Source organism: Bos taurus, chromosome 21 (genome assembly GCF_002263795.3).
Source record: "Bos taurus isolate L1 Dominette 01449 registration number 42190680 breed Hereford chromosome 21, ARS-UCD2.0, whole genome shotgun sequence".
Classification (NCBI taxonomy): domain Eukaryota; kingdom Metazoa; phylum Chordata; class Mammalia; order Artiodactyla; family Bovidae; genus Bos; species Bos taurus.
The window spans coordinates 21,873,590-21,895,694 of NC_037348.1; the positions used below are offsets into that span (position 1 = coordinate 21,873,590).

A 22,105-nucleotide genomic window follows, 5' to 3' on the forward strand; every position below is an offset into this window, starting at 1 on the left:
TCTTGCTTTTTCCATGATCCAGCAGATGTTGGCAATTTGATCTCTGGTTCCTCTGCCTTTTCTAAAACCAGCTTGAACATCTGGAAGTTCACGGTTCACATATTGGTGAAGCCTGGCTTGGAGAATTTTGAGCGTTACTTTGCTGGCGTGTGAGATGAGTGCAATTGTGCGATAGTTTGAGCATTCTTTGGCATTGCCTTTCTTTGGGATTGGAATGAAAACTGACATTTTCCAGTTCTGTGGCCACTGATGAGTTTTCCAAATCTGCTGACATATTGAGTGCAGGACTTTCACAGTATCATCTTTTAGGATGTGAAATAACTGGAATTCCATCACCTCCACCAGCTTTGTTTGTAGTGATGCTTCCTAAATCTTTCAACTTTGTAAATCAAACAAATATTCTGAATTATCTAAGTTTTTCCCTAGTGATTCTGAGATGACTCTTAATTTCTTATATATTTATTATGTATTTATTTATAATACATTTGACTATTCTATCAATCTCAACTCTCCCGATTTCATTCTTGGGTACACTTATTATTTTTAGGCTGAATATTACTCCCTGTTGCCAAACATTTTTCTGTTTGGCAAAAAAAAACCCCACACTTTCTTTGTTTTTTATTCCTTCAATTTTCATATGTTTCTTTTTCCCTTTACAGTCTGAAGTTATTCACTACATCATTGATTCAAATGTCTGCATTGAATTGAACCGTGTGTGTCTTGATATATAATTCTATTTGTTTTGTTTTTTCTTGCATTTTCTTGTTTGCATACATGGAATTTTTATTTTCCCCTTCATGTCAGCCTTTTCATATCATCTTCTTATGGCAAACTGTTTCTAGTTCATACAAGTTTTCTTAAATCTTTCTAAGGATATTAAGTTGATATCCTCTAAGACTTCCTTTTATTTTCCCTCAGAAAATAATTTCAAAAGTTATTTTCTTTCTGAATCTTCAGGGTAATGATTTCTTTTTTTATGAGCTGAAAATTTCATGGGCTCCAAAAAAAAAGTTTAGTCATTCTCAGATTCATCCTTGTATGTAGAGGGATCTATCCAAGTGACAATATGGGATGCCTAGAGTGTTCTCGGCTTCTTTCTTGATCCACTTGGGTGACAAATCTGTCATATCAGAAGTAGATGCTCAGCATCACTAGTTATTAGGGGATGCAAGTAAAATCACAATGAGATACCACTTTACATCCACCAGGATGGATATAGCTTAAAAAAAGGACAATAATTAGTGTTGGTGAAGTAGAGGCATTGGAACCTCATACATTGCTGGAATGTCTAACTTTATAATTGCTTTGGAAAACGGGCAGTTCCTTAAAAAGTTAAACAATGAGCTTCCATATGACTAAGCAGTTCTACTTCTAGGTATTTTTTTATTTATAAATTAATTAACTTTTGGCTGTGTAGGCCTCTGTTGCCGTGCTCAGTTGTGGCGAGCAGGAGCTGTCCTTCGCTGTGGGGCTTGGGCTCCTCATTGTGGTTGTGGGGCACAGGTTTAGGCTCGAGGGCTTCAGCAGCTGCAGTCTGAGGGCTTAGAGCACAGGTTCAGTAGTTGTGGTGCATGGGCTTAGTTGCTCCGCGGCATGTGCAATCTTCCCAGACCAGAGATGGAACCCGTGTCCCCTGGACTGGCAAGGGATTCTTATCCATCATACCACCAGGGAAGTCCCTCCACTCCTAGGTATTTACCCAACAGAACTGAACGTATGTTTACATAAAAACTTGCACAGAAGCACTATTCATAAGAGTTAAACAGTGGATACAACCCAGATGCCTTCCAACTGATGAACAGATAAGAAATATGGTACCTCATACAATGGAATATTATCCAGACACAAAAAGGAGTCAAGTACTGATACACACTACAATGTGGATAAATCTCGAAAACATGCTAAGTAAGAGAAATCTGTCACAGAAGAATGCATACTGTATGATTCCATTTGTATGAAATGTCCAGGATAGGAAACTCTACGGAGACAGATTAATAGTAGTTAATAGATTAGTGAACTGGGGGTTGGGGGGTGTGGGGAGTGATGGCTAGTGGATATGCGGTTTCTTTCTGGGATGATGGAGTGTTCTGGAATTAGACAGTGGTAATGGTTGCACAACCTTGTGAATATACTAAAAACCACTGACTTGTAAACTCTGGGAGGGAGAATTTTATGGTATGCGAATTACATCCCAATAAGAAAATTTTTTTTTTAATTTAAGAAAGAAAAAGCAACTTTAGATGTCTCAAAGATCTACTTTTAGATCCGCCTTCTTTTGATGTTTACTATTTAAGGTAAAAACAATTTTCCACCCAAGGTGGCTTATATACTATAAAGCATTGTTTCCTTTATGTTAAGAGATGTTACCTGGCAGCCATCCTGATTAATCCACTTGTGCTGCACTTCGTCTCTGGCGGAGTCACTGAGGCCGGCGTGATAAGCCAGGGCAGCAAGGCCATCGTTCTGTAACGTTTCAGCCATTGTGTCACATTCTCGCCTGGAGAGGCAGTAAATTATCCCTGAGTCATCTGCCAAGAAACCAAGACAGTCTTGTGAAATGAGGACACGTAACATAAACGGCGACATGACTTACATGATGTCCTCAGAATTGTCTGAACTGTAAACAAACCTTCAGTTTTCTGACAGCAGAGGAGAATCACATAGGTAGAATAAATCAAGCAAGGAGTAACATGTGCTGGAAATGACAAGATTTGACTTGCAATCCTGTTCCTCCAAATGGACCTGGAGGCGCCCTGGCTCCGTTTCTCACTGCTATACAATAGGAAGGCACTCCTACACAGACTTTGTAGAAAGCATATGGTGATATGTATCAAGAGCCTTAGAAATTCTCCTTCCTTTTGACTCAGTTTCCTTCTGGGAAACAAATCGAAGAAATAAAGTGCCCCAAGGACTTATTTAACAAGTTCTGTTTATAATTTTTGGCCACATTGTGCAGCATGCAAGATCTTAGTTCCCCAAACAGGGACTGAACCCTGGCCCCCTGCAGGTGGAAGTGCACAGTCTTAACCACTGGACCACCAGGGAAGGCCCTATAGTTTTTAAGATTAAAAAAAAAAATTTAAGGGCCAACATAGGACATAATTAAGAAAGAAAATTATAAGCAATCATTCAGTGTTTTCTAAGTTTTTAAAAAGACACGAGAAAATGTTTAAGATTTAAAAGAGGTAAAGGGTAGAAAACACTGTATATACAGTAGGCTAATGGAAAGAAAAATACACACAAAAATTACTGGAAGGAAATAAGCCAAAATGGTAAGAGTAACTTAACTTGTCCTATGGTAAGGTCTGTCCTTTGATTCTTTCTTCCCTTCCTTTCTAAATTCTCTTCACTGTATTATATTTGCTGCTGTTTGTATGTATGTTATTTTTAAAAATCGGACAATAAAAGGCAGTAAAGAAAAAGACATCTCTCTGTGGAAGGGCCAAAGATACAGGTACACACAGAAGGCTATTTATATTAGCTCCCTGGGTGGCGGGGGCTGGGGGTGGGGGTATGGGAAAGGAAATTACTGACTTTTTCTTTGATCTATCTCTGTATTGTCTGATTTACTGAAACAAATTTGTATACAAATTAAAAAAAATAAAATAGAGATGTTTAACAGCAACAACAACAAATGCTCCATGGAAAAGTAGCTAAGAGGTTACATGGAAAACTACCATGAATCTCGGAATCTCATTCTAGTTAACAGGACTCAAAGGCAGACACACTTGGGAGAAGGCACTAGAACAGAGTTGCATAATTCACACACTGATAGCAGCCAGAAGAAAGACTGAAACCACGAATAATACAGGTGTGTAGGAGGCGGTATTTAATATGCTTTTTATTAGGGGTTATTGCTAGCAAACCGAATGAGGTTTTCTAATTTTCAGAACTGAGAGAGTTGCAATATTCTGTGCTATAAACAGCAAGTTAGTGCTACCATGATGAGAAAAGAAATGCTTAATAGGCGATTTTATATATTCAACCATGGTACTAAAAAGACATTTACTCATCACTTCTAGACATAGTTCATCACAAGGCTGTACTCACGTGGGTGATGCTTTCTGATCCATTCTAAGCAATCAAATGCCACCTTTTTAGGTTTTTTGGGTAACACGTAGTATTTTAGATTGTGTCTGTTGAAGCTCATGCTAAACCTAAAAGAAGTCAGAAACATAAAAATTTCACTATTATGAGAAAATATAGGTTTAGCCACCTTCAAAAACTGAACGCTGATTGGGCTTTCCTGGTGGCTCAGTGGTAAAGAATCTACCTGCAAATACAGGAGACACGGTTTGATCCCTGGTCCAGAAGATCCCACACGCCTCGGAGCAACCATGCCCGTGCACCACAGCTATTGAGCCTGTGCTCCAGAGCCCGGAAACTGCAACTACAGAAGCCCAGGCGCCCGAGGGCCCGCCCGTGCGCCACAGCGAGAAGCCACTGCAACGAAAAGCCCGCACACCACAACTAGAGAGCTGCCCCCACTCCCCGAAATCAGAGGAAAGTTCTCACAGCAACAAAGACCCAGCACAGCCAAAATAAGTAAATGAACAAAATTATAAAATAAAAAAAATTAAGCACTGGTTTTCTACAATGCAAACCTAATCATCAAGTTGTCTTAAAGTGAATATAACTACTGGCAACTTACATAATAAAACACAGCTGGAAGTTAGGTTAAAGATTAAGGATGGTGATAAGGAAGGTATGTCTATGGGACTATGACAATCAGAAGGAGGGCCAAAGAAAAAAATATGCAGAAAAGACAGGAGTCCAGGTTCCAAAAACAAGGTAGATTAAAAGCAGAGATGGTTAAAATATTATGTAAAAGATGAGAAATTCATAGAGAAACCATACATAACTTTAGGCTACCAGTATCCCCCAATTCTAACTGTGCACAGACGAGTGGGGGCTTCCCAGGCGGTGCTAGTAGCAAAGAACCTGCCAGCCAATGAAGGGGATGCCAAGGGACGTGGGTTCGATCCCTGGGTCAGGAAGATCTCCTGGAGGAGGGCGTGGCAACCCACTTCAGTATTCCTGCCTGGAGAATCCCATGGACAGAAGAGCCTGGTTGGCTACAGTCCATGGGGTGGCAAAGAGTCGGACACAACTGAAGTGACTAGGCACGCATGCACACAAAGAGTGGAGAGCTGGCTGCAAGGCCCCAGGAGGTGAAGTCTGCAGACCCTGATCACTGCCCTTTGCTCTGTGCTCAGAGGGGGCGTGACTGACTCTGAGATGGATACACTCTTCGTCCTCTGGCCTTTCGCTCTTGGTCCCCCACGTCCCCTATCTCCTTTGTGAGCTCTGCCTCTCCATTATCTCCTTTCTTGTGCTCCAGTCTCTTTTGTGAATTCTTCCCTTTTATCTCTGTGTAGGTACCTGGACCTTCCAATCCTGAAAACAACAAAAGCTTCTCTTGACCCATCATACGTTCCACTGCAGCTAGCGTCCCACTTTGTTCTCTCCCTCCAAAGGCAGGTTTCTCAGAATCTTCTTGTGCCCCCAACCAGCTGGCTTTTGGCATTACCATTCTACCAAAATTGCTTTATCAGAGCTTTGAGAATCTGGAGAAGGATGATGGAATTGTTATAGGGTCCTTGGCCCTGGGGAGCCCCTGAATCTGTGCCAGGTTCCAACATGGCCCCAGGAAGGAGTGAGAACATGAAGTAAGGAGTTAAAGTTAGAGAATGAAGACATCTCAGTGCCTGGGTGGATGGAAGGGAACGAAGATGGTGAACTGCAATAACCTGTGGTAAGGAGGTGGTCTATACACAGCGGGTAGGGATCAGAGGAAGGAAAGATGGGGACTAAAACCACTGCCTTTCTGTCTTTGTATCTAAGTTCAAGCTAGATGGGTCCAGGTTTGGTTGCCATTGATATCAAGATACACACTTAATTTTAGGACTAAAGAATGCTTCACATGTGAGGCGGGCATGTTCCTGAGGGGACTGCTATGCAGATAAGATGGCCACGCAGCAGGCGGCAGAAATCAACTGCATCTGGTATCTGCCTGGTCTTCTGTCAGACCTCATTCTCCTACCTTTTCTTGTCACCGTCTGCTGTTTGCTAGTCTTACCAAAACCTCTACCTGTGGGGTTTCTCCCCACTTACAGGAGAATCAGCTCCCGAAACGCTTGGCTCTTTTCTTCTTCCCCTGTATTATCCTCTTCAGGGACTGCACTCTCACTGCTTTAAACAGCATCCAAATATCATACCTGCGAGTTCCAACTTCACTCCCACCTTAGACCTCTTTTCAGAGTTCTAAACCACTGTTCAACTTCTTCCAAATCAGTGGTCTAAATCTGGGGTATGCATACCCTTGCTGCTGCTGCTGCTAAGTCACTTGAGTCGTGTCCGACTCTGTGCGACCCCACAGTTGGCAGCCCACCAGGCTCCCCCATCCCTGGGATTCTCCAGGCAAGAACGCTGGAGTGGGTTGCCATTTCCTTCTCCAATGCATCAAAGTGAAAAGTGAAAGTGAAGTCGCTCAGTCGTGTCCGACTCTTTGCAACCCCATGGACTGCAGCCCACCAGGCTCCTCCGCCCATGGGATTTTCCAGGCAAGAGTATTGGAGTGGAGTGCCACTGCCTTCTCTGATGTATACCCCTAGGGGTTCACAAAGATTTTCTCAAGGTACATGAGCGAAGATAATCTTACAGGAATCAATTTCCAGATCCTGTTTTCACATGTATGAATTTTTCCCTAAAAGATGGATCTGAGGGACTTCCTGGTGGTCCAGTGGTTAAGAATTTGCCTTCCAATGCGGGGGACATGGGTTCAGTCCCTGGTGGGGGCACTAAGATTCCACATGCTGTGGGGCAACTAAGCCCCTGAGCTGCAACTACTGAGCCCTAGCACACCACAACAAAAGATCCTGCATGATACAACTAAGACCTGACACAGCCAAATATATAAACAAATATTAAAGACAAACAATCAAGAAAAGATGGATCTGAGAATGCTGGTAATCAGGACTTTCTGCTCATCGTTGTTTAGTTGCTAAGTTGTGTCTGACTCTTTTTTCGAATCCATGGACTGTAGCCCACCAGGCTCCTCTGTCCATGGGATTCTCCAGGCAAGAATACTGGAGCGGGTTACCATTTCCTTGTCCAGGGGATCTTCCCAACCCAGGGATAGAACCCAAATCTCCTGCAAGGCAGGCAGAGTCTTTATCGCTGAGCGACTAGGGAAGCCCTTTCTGCTCGATACTCCTGCCCCTTTTTTTCCCTTTTACAATTGTCTCTCACTTTTGAAAAACAAACTTTACTTTTCAGCCATTCTAAACTTACCACGTGCATTGTTCCAGACGTAAAAACCTCCCAACAAAACGACTGAAATGCAGTATGGGTGTAGGTACAACTTTCTCTAATCTAAGTACCAGAGACCCCGGGTGGGGCTTCCTGTCTCTCAGTGCTTTACACGTTTCTGTTAAGAGTAAACATCAGGAAAAAAGTATTGTGGCCTTTATTGGGATGATCTGATTTCAGATACACTGACAGGAAAGTGGCGGCAGAGAAGCTGATGCTCACTTTATGACATTGGCCGCTTTCATTCCTATTGTCATGAGATGCATTATGCACAGCGTCTTGTGAGATGACTGCTAAACCATACTGAGAATCCACTCCTCTTAAGACACCATGTATACGTACAAAGCACTCAGAGATCTTTCAGAGCTTGAGATGGCAGAAGAATGTGTGGCAGACTGCGTCAAGACGGTAGATGAGAGACTTGATACACCCACAGACTATTCTGATTGTTCTCAATTAATTATTTATAATCACTGCCACAGCAAAGGAAACTGCAGTCTTGATAAAATTTAGGCATAAAAAGAATTGCCCAGGAATACAAATGATGTAGATAATTTAAAAACTTGTATGATTTGGGCTTAAGCTGGGAATGCCATGTGAGTCTCCCTGCTGCTGCTGCTGCTGCTGCTGCTGCTGCTAAGTCGCTTCAGTCGTGTCCGACTCTGTGCGACCCCATAGACGGCAGCCCACCAGGCTCCCCCATCCCTGGGATTCTCCAGGCAAGAACACTGGAGTGGGTTGCCATTTCCTTCTCCAATGCATGAAAGTGAAAAGTGAAAGTGAAGTCGCTCAGTCGTGTCCGACCCTCAGCGACCCCATGGACTGCAGCCCACCAGGCTCCTCCATCCATGGGATTTTCCAGGCAAGAGTACTGGAGTGGGGTGCCATCGCCTTCTCTGTGAGTCTCCCTAGGAATGCTGAAATGATTATACACAAGAATGACCTTACTGATTTCCCCTACATTTTACACATTACATTTAATTTCAGAACGGTGTTTTATGCATTAAGCAAAAAAGTTTTGGGTCAAAAAAGGGGAGATAAAAGCACATGCTGTTGAATCCACTATATCACTGGTGGGAATGAAAAATGGTGCAGCCACTTTGGAAAGCTCTCAAAAGGTTAAAAATAGTTACAATACGACCCAACAATTCCACTTCTGGGGATATACCCAAGAGAACTGAAAACACAGGTACACACAAAAACATGTATGGGAAGTTACTATGCCTGTGTTCAAATTCATGTTGCTCAAGGGTCCACTGTATTCACACAATTTGTTATAATGAAAAAGTTAAATCTCTTAAAGAGTTCATCACATATAACAAATCTTACTTGGCTTGTTGGAAATGGGATGTTTGGAATTAACAGATACTCTAATTAGAGTTCACATCAGTTGATAAGTGGATAAATAAATGTGAAATGCCTATTCAAAAAAGATTATTACGTCATAAAAAGGAATGAAGGAATTTCAGGTGGTTTACTGACTAAAACTCTGTGCTCCCAATGCAGGGGGCCTAGGTTCAATCCCTGGTTGGGGAACTAGATCCTGTATACTGCAACTAAGAGCCGGCACAGTAAAATAAATGATTTTTTTTTAAAGGAATGAAATTCTGATATATGTTACAAAATAGATGAACCCTGAAAACAAGTGAAAGAAGCAGGGCAGAAACAGGAAGGAGAGAATGGGTGGTGACTACTGAGTACTAGGTTTCTTTCTGGGGTGATAAAAATGTTCTAAACTTAGATTTGGGGGATGGGTACACAGCCTGTGAAAGTACAAACAAACCAGTAAATTCTAACCTTGAAATGGGTGAATTCGGTGGTGTGTCAAATGTGTCTCAATATTTTTTTTAAAAAAGCTTTGGATCCCAAAATATCTTCACCGAGGGAATACTGGTGTAGACACTGAAATGGTAAGTATTATTAGGTCCAGGGTGTCAAGCTCTAGCCATGCTAAGTGACGTTAGGAAATGGGATCAGTTTGTGCTCGGCTCTGCTTCTGGAACCGAGCCACCATCATGGGCATGTGTCCTAAGTAGTTTATGTGAGTTGAAAAACAAAGTCAGAATTTTTTTTTTTTATATAAGAAAATAAGTCTAGTTTGGCCAATTGTTTTGGCAATGAAAACTGGCTTTGCCAATTAGGTTTCATGGTAGTCATGTCTCATTGTTTGAAAGAGCTAATTGGCAGCCATAAAGTTCTGACAAAACTATTATTTAAAAGCATATCACAGAATAAAAACATGTCAAAAATACACTAGAAAAGATGTACTGAAGCTAATAGTATTTTGATTTCCCTAACTCCTGGATAAAGGAATCATTTGAATGAAAAGAGTAACAAGGATATCTAATAGCCACTAGAAAAGTTTGGTAAAGCATATTTTTAAAGGTATATTTCCCAGAAAAAGTAAAGTGAATAAATAATGACCTGACTTATTTTGCCAAATGGTTCCAAATTCTTTCCTTTTCACAAAATTTGGAGGACTTAATTGAGATGTCAGCTGAGAGATCATTACAAATAATTTTCAATGACAGATCATTATATAATTTTGGCATATATATCAGGAGGAATTCAAATAACTGAGCATTAATGTAGAATAAAATGCTTTCCATTCCTATCTACATGCTTATATGAGCAACATTTCTCAATGCTATAAAATATACCTCTAAAAATAAGAAATATGAACTGACTTGATTGATCCATAGATAAATGTACTGAGAAAAAAGTCCTAGCTCATTAAGTTACACATTCCCCATCAAAATTTATCCCTAAGAATTATTTTCAAAAATGTATTTAAGCTGTTCTGTCAGTCATGTACTACTAATGTTATATATAATTCATTTGTTCAGTTAGGAAGAAAATTTTACTATAGGAAATTAAAAAAAAAACAATTAATTTATATATATGTTTTTCTTTCAGGTAAATATGACAGAGTAAGCAATAAGACTTCATGCATAAAAATACATTACCTTAGGGTAAAATTCTATGGGGAAATTGAAAGAGAAACAGTATTCTTTTTTATATTAACTGCATAAATGTCTAACTCTTATTTTTCTTTCTCGGTTCATATTATAAGGCCTTGAAGAAAAGGGATAAAGCCAATCAATTTTACTTCCATCCTCATATTTCCCAAAGACAAAGAATGTTATCACAGACTGGCAGGAGGAGAGAAGAGCAGGGACCGTGGCTTCAACCCTAGGGGCACCTGTCTTCACTAGGGCCATGACACCACAGCAGTGGGGAAATTTAATCCAAACAAGGGGTCTATGGACAGAAAAGAAGATAAAAAAAAAAAAGTAACAGAAAATGTTGGTTAATGTTGGGGGCCAGAGTGAGGTACTCCGCCCATGGCAAAGGTCATGAGGAAGGAGGCTCGACATACGCAAAGGCGGGATAGAGCCTCAGGAGTCCCCCTGGAAATCCTCGAGCGTCTACCCCCATAACCAGAGCCTGCCTACTTTACTACTTTGTGCTCTTACCTACACCTCTGACTTTACGGGGGGCTGTCCCCCACCACCTCTTTCGGAGAAGGAGTTAACCTAGAGCTCCAGTCAATAAAAACTCTTGGGTGTGACAAGAGTGTTTTAACCTACAAACTCCTCTGAAGGTTCTCTAGCCTGCCTGACAGGCTCGTCGGGCCACATGTGATTGCTCACAGCCTCCCAACCGTGAGAGGCACGAGATGCTTTAAACCCTCTAAAAACAGGTTCTTTAGAGAAGTTAGAAAACTATAAGTATAGTGGGCTAATTAGAAATTGTGTTGGTGAAGGGTTTTTCATTTGTTGAGCCAATGTTTGTTGCTAAGTCTCCATATCTCCTGCCCTTACACACATTAATGAATATATAGAAGGAATAAGTATTAACCTTTGATATTAATCACGTTAGACCTTAGGCTAAGTCAATTCTTTCCTTAACTAAAACCCACTACACCCTCACCCTATAGGAATGTAACTTTATTTGGGTGGCGTCTGTTTTAAGAATAATCACCCCTGGAGAAATAAGTGTCCTGGTTGACTGACCGCTGTCACAAGGAGAGGGTCATAAATTGTCAGCAGGTCCCCCTGGCCAGAAGATGATGTAACACCCCTAAGACCTCTGTATACATTTGTATGAAGCACCTGACTTTGATAAGTCAGGACTGCTGACCCCACGTGACTTTTGCATAACATCTCAGTGTATAAAAGTAGACCATGGAAAATAAAGAATTGGGATCGGTTTCTCGAAAGACTGGTCTCCCCATGTCGCTCTCTCTCCCACTCTGGCTGAGTCTCCAACTGGAGCGTGGAACCCGCCATGCTTACTAATTATGCCTGGGCTTCTAAGATCCGACCGGGGAGGCCTCAGTGTCTCCTCTCCTTCGGGAGAACGGAAGGACGCCTGCGGCCTACGTAAGTGGTGCAAATTTCTTGTCTTGAAGTTTTATTGGTCTCCCGCGTAAACCAAGCTACTCAGCCTCTTTTCTCCACTGAATTTTCCTACTGAGCTATCCTCATCCTATTACTCTTTATATCTTTGATAAAATATTTAAATAAATAGGTCGCCGACGCCGTCCCCGCTTCGAATACCCTGGATCAGCCGGGGGTTAAAATCTTTTACTTTCAACTCAGGGATTTAAATTCTCCCAAATATAGAAGCACCAAATATATTAAAGGAGTCAACAGACCTGCCCAAATTTTCATATTTTACCCACATTTACCAAAATTCTTCCATACGTTTCATTTATTCATTCTTACCGAGTGCCAAGTATACACAGGGCACCACATGCTAGACTCAGGGAACGTACAATCCATGACTTTTCCAAGATCTCCCCCACACATCCTTGGGAGGACATATTAGAGGTGTCTACCTCTGAGCCTGTATGTGCAATGCTTACTCAAAGAACACAGATTCGATACTTCCAAAAAGCTATTCAAAAGGTGAATTGAATTTGCATCACTTCTCTTAATTATGGACGTTTGGTAATTAATATTACTGATTTAAAAGAATAGTAGATTGCATCTGATATCTATTGATGGAAAAATGCTAAAAACACTGCCTATTTTTAAAAGGGATTTTTTAAACCAGTGGAAGACTTGCAGAAACAAATTTCCAGCATGTGGGTTCTTCACTAGAACCTAAACTTATAAGACATCTTAAATATAAAATGTTGTAATATAAATCAGTTATGGAAGAAACAATCTTTTTCTCTCCCAAATTTTATAAACACTCCTCTGCAAGTGAAATTAAAATATTGCATTCCAGTTTTTGTGATTACCTGCACAAAATTCTGAAGACTCTAAAATTCTTGGGCTTATGAATGCCAGTTTAATCTGCAAAAGGTCTCTGAAGCTATCTTAATCTCAAACCCCTTCACACTAGGGCTTCTCTCGTGGCTCAGATGGTGAAGAATCTGCTTGCTATGCAGGAGACCTAGGTTTGATCCTTGGGTTGGGAAGATCCCCTGGAGAAGGGAACGCTACCCACTCCAGTATTCTTACCTAGAGAATTTCAAGGACAGTGGAGCCTGGCTGGCTACAGTCCATGGAATTGCAAGGAGTCGGACATGACTGAGTGACTAATACCATCTTCACATCCGTCCCCACATATGGCACTTAAAGAGTTCTTCTGATAATCCACCAAAATGCTGCTGTTGTCTTTATTGATCATAATATTTACAGAGCCAGCTTATTTTCTTTATTTCCAAGTGAGTCAAGCTTTAAAAATTCACCCCAATACATTAGCAGCCATTATTCCCTCAGATATTCCTCAAAGCACCCACTAATAAATCAGAAGGAAAAAATACATTAACCTTGGTAGACAACAGCTGTTTAAGTAAATGTTTGCTGAGTAAATGGAACCTGTGAGAGAATGTACTTGTCTTTACAAAGTCATACAGAGATACAAAACAACTCAGTGCAACCTATACTGGGGATATTTTCTTATAGAAGTTTTTGTTATTGAACAGTTATGGTCAAATGGTGGCAAGAGAAGCACTTTGCTGTTGAGATGAAAACAAAGTTAAAAAAAAAGCTGCTACATACACTTTCTGGACTGCTTTCAACATCCTGGATATAGTTGGGACTTCAGAGGAAAATGACAAAGCAGTATCATCTGTCCCTTTCATTATATACACTCTACGACAGCAGTCCCCACCCAACTTTTCTGGCGCCAGGGACTGTGCCAGAAAAGACGACTGGAAGACCATTTTTCCACAGGAGCTGGGGGGCGGGGATGGTTTCAGGATTGAAGCACATTACATTTATGATGCTGCCGCTGGTCTGACAGGGGGTGGAGCCCAGAAGGTAAAGGGAGCGATGGGGAGTGGCTGTAAATACAGATGAAGCTTTGCTTGCTTGCCCACGGCTCACCTCCTGCTGTGCAGCCTGTTAGTTCCTAACAGGCCACAGTCCAGTAGCAGTCTGCGACCCCGGGTTGGGGTCCCCTGTTCTAGAATACACAGGAGCCAAAATTGGATAAATAAAAGCTAATTTATTTCTGAGACCATCCTAAGGTTTAACAGGTATGGCATGCACTTTATCCCTACTTCCAAAATTGGTACTGGGATGAGAGTTTTAATTTCAGTGACTGACTAAAAGCCCCAGGGTCTTGGTTCCCAAATTCTGCTGCACATTGGAATCACCTGAGAATTAAAAAAAATTTTTTTAAATACAACAACAATACATACTGGCTCCCAGCTCCTCAAATCCTGATGTAATTGGCATTAGAGATGGAAATACGCCTTGGAGATGGAAACGGCTGCCCACTCCAGTACTCTTGCCTGGGGAGTCCCACAGACAGAGGAGCTTGGCAGGCTACAATCCATAGGGTTGCAAAGAGTTAGAGACAACTGAAGTGACTTAGCACGCATGCACCCCAGGCACTGGGATTTTTGAAGACTCCACAAATGATCCTATTGTGCAACAATCAGGGAACCATGGCCCCCAGGTTTTAAAACGAATAACTTTTGACAACTTACACCTGAGGCCTGAGAATCTTCAGCTGAGTGAGTATGTCCTTCTGTACCCGGGGGTTGGCCGTGGCAGTGAGAGCCATCACTGGAACAGAAGGGAACTTCTGGCGAAGAATATTCATTCTTTTGTAATCTGGACGAAAATCATGTCCCCACTAGTTGGGGAAAAAAAAAACAAAACAAAACACTACTGCTTTTCAGATTACTCGGATCTTCTTTATATACAGCATACACTTAATACACATATTAAGAACCACATTATTCTTCAGTGACATAGCAGAATAATTCAATCAATATTTCTTCTCTCGGCACTCAAAATCTAAATACTGTTGGCGGTATGTATTTACTGGTATGTCAAGATGTAGAGAACGGTACTTACCTGACTCACACAGTGCGCTTCATCAATGACAAAACGTGCCAAGAGCTTCCTCTCATACAGATTCTCCAGAGTAGAGATCAGCCTGTTACTCGCACAGACCTAGACGGGAAGTATGTCAGTCAGACATTTAAAACCATTTGAACACATCACCGTAAGGATCTGGTTGTCTTTAAGCTCCACTGTGACTTAAGTTGCATTAAAACCACATAAAATTGGTTCTGATTTCAATCTATGAACTGAATTAGAAAAAGTAATAGAAAATAGCAGATGAGACATTCTAGAATGTTCACCCACATTTAGCAAACAGTTATGTATTAGGTCAGTGCTTCTAAAACAATTTTTCTGCCTCAGTGTATCTGGGAGCCACCACAGGTTTATATGGGTGACAGTGTTACAGACGTGTTACATGTGTGCATGTTGTTTGGGGGAATCATATACAAACATATGTACAATATATACACACATGTGTGCATGCTCAGTCGAGTCCAACTCTGTGACCCCATGGACTGTAGACCACCAGGCTCCTCTGTCCATGGGATTTTCCAGGCAAGAATACTGGAGTGGGTTGCCATTTCCTCATTCAGGAGATCTTCGAGACCCAGAGATGGAACCTGCGTCTCATGTCTCCTACACTGGCAGGTGGATTCTTTATCACTGTGCTACCTGGGAAGCCTGTATATGCATGGCTTGTACGTACAAGCCTGTATGTACGTATATTTCATAGCTCAGTCCATAACTGGGTCTAGAAACAATGACATCCCAGTAGCAGTGACCATATCTGGCACCCATGTCTTGACAGACATGTTGGAAGGACACAGAAGCCAGTGTGATGGAGCTTTTCCACTGGCCAAACCTAGAACAATTAAAACATCAAAACACACAATGGTAACTGATTATAACCCACTGATTAACTTAAGAATTCATGATTTCATATTGATATAAATAAATATGTGGGTAAAATGAAAAGCTTGTCCTTACAGGAGAATACCAATTAAATTAGAAGAATCATCACTTGGCACTCACTACAATAACAACTGGTGGGGACAATAAAACTCAAGTCAAAATCTCACCAGACATAGGATATGTACACAGTTTCAGAATATTCCACAATAAGAGATCTACAATTACAAAAAAATTACATTTATTCTTGTAATGAATAATTAACAACAAAAAAAGTAATTTTACAGTGGGGAAATCTGGCAGACACCATATTAACCAAATGATCGAAGTTAACAATACCAATAATAGAATGAATTGATCAAATGCCTCCTGATAAGCTGCACTGAGAACATATCACCACTTCTGTGATATTCTCCCCAAAATGAACAATGCAAATCTAATCAAGAGGAAATATAAAATCAAATTGTGTGACAGTCCACAAAACAACTGGTTTTCACTCAACTGTCAAGATCATGAAAGACAGAAATTGTTTAAAGAGACATGAAGAAAATGGATAATGTAGGAATTTATTTTGCTATAAAGGATATTATTGGGATAACTAGTGAAATTAGAATAAGGTTTCATAAAGTAACAGTATTGTAGCAATTAATATTTTCCAATTTTGTTAATTATACTGAGAATTCCTTGTTTTTAGGACATGCAATGAAGTATTTAGGGTTGAAAGGATATCATGTCTGCAACTTACTCTGAAATGTTTAAGGGAAAAACAGAGAAAGAATAATAGAGCAGTTACAATAAAACGTTACCATGTGGGTTTCTCAGTGAAAGTTATAGAGGAATTCTTACACTACACGCATCAGAAATTATGTCAAAAATTTAAAAACATGTGTTTTAGTGGGCTTTAATGAGATAACAGAAAAAATATACTGGTCCCTGCTCCCAGTTCCTGGAATAGGGTTCCTGAAACCCTTGTAAATTCTTAAGTGGTTAGAGCACTGGGGCTCCCCTGGTGGCTCAGTAGTAAAGAATCCGTCTACAATTCAGGAGACAGGGGTTCAATTCCTGGGTCAGGAAGATCCCCTGGAGGAGGATAAATGGCAACCCACTCCAGTACTCTTGCCTGGGAAAATGCCATGGACAGAGGAGCCTGCGGGCTACAGTTCGTGGGGTCACAAAGAGTTGGATATGACTGAGCGACTGAACAACAAGAGCACTGGGAGCACCTTTGATCCTATTGAGGCGACGCTGGTTGGGCTCCTGGGTGGGAACTGGTCGCTAGAAAGACTACACCAGGATTAAAAGCTTGGGATTTTGAGTTCTACTCCCATCCTCCAGAGAAGGGAGTCAGTGTAGAAATGGAGACTATAATTGATCATACCTATGTGAGGAAGCCTCCATAAAATACCAAAAGTATGGGGTTCAGAGAAGTTCTAGGTTGGCAAACACATCCACGTGCTTGGGGGCTGACACACCCCAATTCCACAGGGACAGAAGCTCCTGTGCTTAGGACCCGCCTCATATACCTCTTCATCTGGCTGTTTATCTGAAGGCCTTTACCACAGCCTTCAATAAACTGGTGAATGTAGGTAAATGTCTCCCTGAGTTCTGTGAGCTGCTCTTGCAAGTCACTGAATTCAAGCAGGAGGAGGTCACAGGAACCTCAGATTTGCAGCTAAGTCAGACGGAAGTTGTGGGTAACCTGTGGCTTGGCACCTGGAGCAGGGTGGTAATCTCGAGAGACTGAGCCCTTAACCTGTGGGGTCCGACACTATCTCTGGGTAGGTAGTGTCAGAATTGAGTTAAACTGTAGGACCCCTAGCTGGTGTCACAGAGGACAACTTGATGGAAGCAAAGACCTCCGTATCTTTGCTGACTAGCGTGTAATATTCTATGTGAGAAGTAAAGGAGAGAAACACGGGAGGGAAAGACTCAGTATTTCCTCACTTGGTAAAGGAGAACTGGGTTGTTTTTCTAAAATAGCTGTAATATCATATTTTAAAATAATGATAGAAATACAAACCTTCTCTGGCGTAACATACAGAAGTTTTATAATTGGGTCTTTTTTTGATAACTGGAGGTAAATACTTGTAGCTTCTGAGTCCGTCTTATCACCTGTCAGATATGTAGCTGGGATCTAAGCATAAAAGTAGTAAACAAATTAAATTTTACACATTAATCTGACTCAAGCTTACATTTATCTTTAGGTTTTATAAATATTTTATAAGTCACATATCAAACCTGTCAAAGGAAAAGAGAATCTCAACATAATAATCAGTACATATTTTTTACAAACCCTTGTTAACTGTAAGTCAAATAGTCTTCCCACTGTTTATTTCCTTTTCTTTTTCCCTGTTTCTTTACTTTCTTAGCTCTTCAGATTTGTAAGGAAGATAAATGTGAATTCATCATCTAAGAGATTCCAATTCTAATGTATGGCCATATTATTTTTTCAAGTAAACGCATCTTTTGGGTTTTAACGCACCACGACACTAAAAGGACCACAACCTCATGAATGGCTGAACAATGGCTACCATCTCTGTACTGAGACATCATCTTTGGGAAGAAAAATCAAAGCAGTGGTCTTGTTGAGGGGTGATGGTTCATAACCCTGAGAAGAGTTCTGTTTGGTCACAGTATGTAGGATTTAATAGACTGCATTCATAAACTTTTCTTAACCTCAGCCAGGAGGAAAAAGGACATACGTGTGTAGGCATGCACATGTGTGTGCATTTTAAGATATTAAGGGAGTGAGAACTAAGCTGATCTGACAGTAGTATAAAAAGAAATTCTTCCATATTAGAAAAAACAAATTTATATCAGCAATACAGGTTAAAGGTTCATACTAAAATGTGTTCTTCCAGAGTAAAACCAGATTGAACTCTAGAAAGTCATCTGTACCAGAATTCCCAAAGACTTGTACTTAAATGTAACAACCTAATATAACTGCTGTGCTTTAGTCATATAGTTCATGAACTATTTAATAAAAAAGGTTACCCAGAGTACTAAAATATAACTGTTTTTAAGTTATGCTATTCTTAGTATTTTTATTATAATTGGCAGTGTTTTAACTTACATCCAAGGAAGTCAGCTTTTGGACTTGATCTACTATAAGTGATCTCAAAGGGGAAATGACAATAGTGACCCCAGGAGAAACACAGGCAGGAAGCTGGTAACACAGGCTTTTACCACCTCCTAAAGGAAATGACCAAAAAAAAAAAAAAAAAAAAAATCCGTCAAGTTCTATGTTGAGAGCATGAAGGCAAAATGTACAATGCAAATGACATATAAAATTTAAAGTAACTAATAGGACACCAAGTGATATTCTCCACGGTGCCAAAATACGCCATATTTGAATGAGCCAAAGTATGTGGGCAACTTAAATGCATAAAAATTATCTTTAGGACAATCTTACATAGGTATACATGACAGCAAAAGCAAGCATCAGGGCAGGAAACTTAAATGCATCAGAAATACTTTAAAAGTCTGCTTGAGAAGGATACCCCGAAAAATGCCCCCTCGAAACCCTAGAGGGTCTTGGAAAGCCTTGAATGAAAACTGCTGGATGAGGAGGGTGAGAATTCCACCACTGAACTGCCAATGCCTCAGACTGCTGGACGAGGAGAATGCCAGGGCCCTCCCTCTCCAGCTTTAGTTCTGCAGTGCCAAACTGGAGTCAAAACAGAAGACACACACTGAACGGCAATAGAAGTATGGAAAGCTGCTGACTAACCAAACCAACAGCATCTACAGTGTAAGGTCAGTGTGAGAAAATTCAGACGCCCAGTCAATGCTGCTAATGACGATGGCGACACCTGATTGCTGGAGGTCACAACTAAGGCAAGTAAGAGGCAGAGGGAAGACTCGTCTGGTAATGAAACCCCAACCGCCCACATTGCCGCGTGCTTTCTTTTCATTAATCGAAGCATAGGTGATTTACAATGCTCCCCTGCTTCTTATCCTAATGGCTAATTTAATATTCTTATTTGGATGACTGTACATCAATCACTCGACAGCTGTTATACACTTTAACAGCACAATGAAAAGTCTTGGATCTCTTCAAAACTGAAGACAAGAAAGAACTATGTTCCAGGCTTTTCACTTAATCCTCATGACACTCTGTGAAGTGGGTGCTTTGGTATTATTCCCACTGCACAAACGAGGAGCCTGGGTTTGGGGGATGAAGTGCCTTGCTCACAGCCACACCGTTAATAAATGGCAGAGCTGTGCTTTGAGCCCAGGGCATCACTCCAGAGCCAATGATTTCAACCACCAGGCCACACGAGGTTGTGCCAAATAAACTGCCAGAAGGGGTTGTGGTCTCTGACAGTAATTTTTTTGTTCTTGTTCCAGGCTAATTTAGACTAGAAAAAAAGAAAAATTCCCAAAGGAAAATCCTTGATCAATTCAACACAATGAGCTTTGAGGTGAGGATCTTAAAGGGCAATAAATGTTATCATGTCAACAACCAGAACAGAGGATATGAAATAATATACTTTCCCAACTGTGGCATGGGAGGATCAGAGGCCCCTAAATGATAGAAATATGGTGTAGGTGTTCTTTTTATTTCTATTAAAGGGCTTTCATTTAACATCTGCCAATGGATTCCTGCCAATTCATATCTAAAAATACATACCAGTGGGCATTAAAATGAAACAGTCTTCACCAAGCAGTGCAGCATTGATCGCCTCTAGCTGATTAGTTCTAAAATTATGCAGGCCAAATTTCTTATGAAAAATCTTCATCATTTCTTTTGTATGAGGAAAATTAAGACTCTGGAAACGCTCATGTTTCGGATTTCTGGATGCTAAATTCTGCTCCATCTTGTCTAAGAAAATAATCAATGTTAAGAGAAATCGGGGCGTTATTGTAACCAGTAAGCTTTAGCATCTGAGCCCACTGCCCTGCAGAAGCGCTGGTGTGCGGTTTGCCACAGCACACCCTTCTTTACCTGTTTATCGGGGTCTCCTTGCTGCCCAGTGTCAAGGCCACCAGAGACTTCCTAAGGGCCAAGTTCAAATTTTTCCTTGATTTTTTTTTACAGCACCTACCCCTCCTATATATTCTCTCCTCCTTCTCTTTTGAACTTCAAGACAATCATGGGGGGACTTCCCTGGTGTTCCAGTGGCTAAGACCCTGTACTCCCAATGCAGGGGGTCGGGGTTCTATCCCTGGTCAGGGTTCTATCCCTGCTCAGGGAACTAGATCCCACATGCCTCAACTAAGAGTTTGCATGTGGTACTAAGACCCCCATGCAATGCATGTACATGGAACAGTCAAATACATACATACAGATTAAAAAAAAAAAAAAAAGACAGTCCTGGGTTTTCTACTCACTTTAACTTCCTTTTCCTGGCTCCATTTCCATCTGTCCCTGAAATGTGGGAGTCTCTGACACTTGGGACTGGGCTCAGTAGACATTCTTTTTTGGAATTTTCCTAGTTCTTTGACCTTAAACATCGCTGATGTGCACAGAATGCCCAGATCTCTTTCTCAAGATTAGACTGACGCCCTCCTAAGTCCCAGGGCTGCACGCACCTCCAACTGTCTGCAAGATACTTCCACCTGAATGACTTCCCAACACTTGAAGCTCAGCAAGCCTTAAAATAGCCCTCCTCAGCTCTGCTCCAAATCTGCCTCTGCCTCCTGACTTCTCTTTCTGTTCACGGTGTCACAGCTTTCTCAGTTACCGGGTCTGAAAGCTCAGAGTCATCCTAGCTCCCTATGAATCTCCCTCCATCATGCCACTCGCCTCTGCCCCCACTTCCGCCCCCTCGCTGTCGCAACTCTGGGTGGGTGCCCACAGAGTGCAAAAAGTGCTCACTCCAGCTCTGGCAGTTCCTTTTACCCCAGCCCTCAACTGTCTCAAAGATAACTGCGAACACCAGGCATGACACACTCAAACATGACATAGAAATAAATCCATTAATGGTTATTTTAAAGGTCAATAGCATAGCTGTAAGAACAACCTCTGTGGGATTAAGTCATCAATGGCAAAAATAGGGAGGAATGCACTTTACACCATACACATACAAACTTAAAAAAGAAAACCACCTTTTGATAACTTTATAAGGTCAATGAAAGGTTTTAAAATCAATTTTGGCTTTTCTCTGCAGCCTTTACAATGGCTAATTTCACTATTCCAAAAAGTTCTCTCACTAAACTGTGAGCTCCAAGCAGGTAGGAACTCTTCATTATCCATCTATCACTAGGACCTGAGCATAGCACATGGTGGCCACTCAGGAAATATTTGCTGAGCGGATTAAAATGATCCTAGACCAAAAAAATGATTTGACTGACTTAAGAAATTTCTGACTTCTTAGGTTTCTTAGGTTGCTGTAAATTTTAGTATTTTGACATAAAACCTGTTCCACAGCTTTATAAACATCATTTCTTATCAATCCAGGATTCTAAAAATACACACAACGACATTTTTAACATATAAATTCAGCTTTGCTTTTTATCCATCCCCCAAATTGTTAAAAGTTGGCCCTCCTGAGCTTTATTGTTTTAGGGACTAAAAAACGTTAAAGGCAAAGCACATTTGTAACGACTTTTGGAGCTTTACTACA

At 41.0% G+C, this 22,105-nt stretch overlaps 1 protein-coding gene across 2 annotated transcripts in view; it reads right to left on the reverse strand.

The window, feature by feature from the left end:
* Positions 1 to 22,105, reverse strand: part of BLM (BLM RecQ like helicase) — a 92,542-nt gene that overhangs the window by 33,006 nt on the left and 37,431 nt on the right. For both annotated transcript variants that reach the window (XM_010816994.4, XM_002696583.7), the window contains exons 8-14: positions 20,170 to 20,361; positions 18,610 to 18,728; positions 17,557 to 17,670; positions 14,637 to 14,735; positions 14,264 to 14,412; positions 4,051 to 4,157; positions 2,368 to 2,528 (exon numbers count right to left, since the gene is read on the reverse strand). In XM_010816994.4, the coding sequence (XP_010815296.2) occupies positions 2,368 to 2,528; positions 4,051 to 4,157; positions 14,264 to 14,412; positions 14,637 to 14,735; positions 17,557 to 17,670; positions 18,610 to 18,728; positions 20,170 to 20,361 (941 nt within the window). The remainder of the gene's footprint in view (positions 1 to 2,367; positions 2,529 to 4,050; positions 4,158 to 14,263; positions 14,413 to 14,636; positions 14,736 to 17,556; positions 17,671 to 18,609; positions 18,729 to 20,169; positions 20,362 to 22,105) is intronic.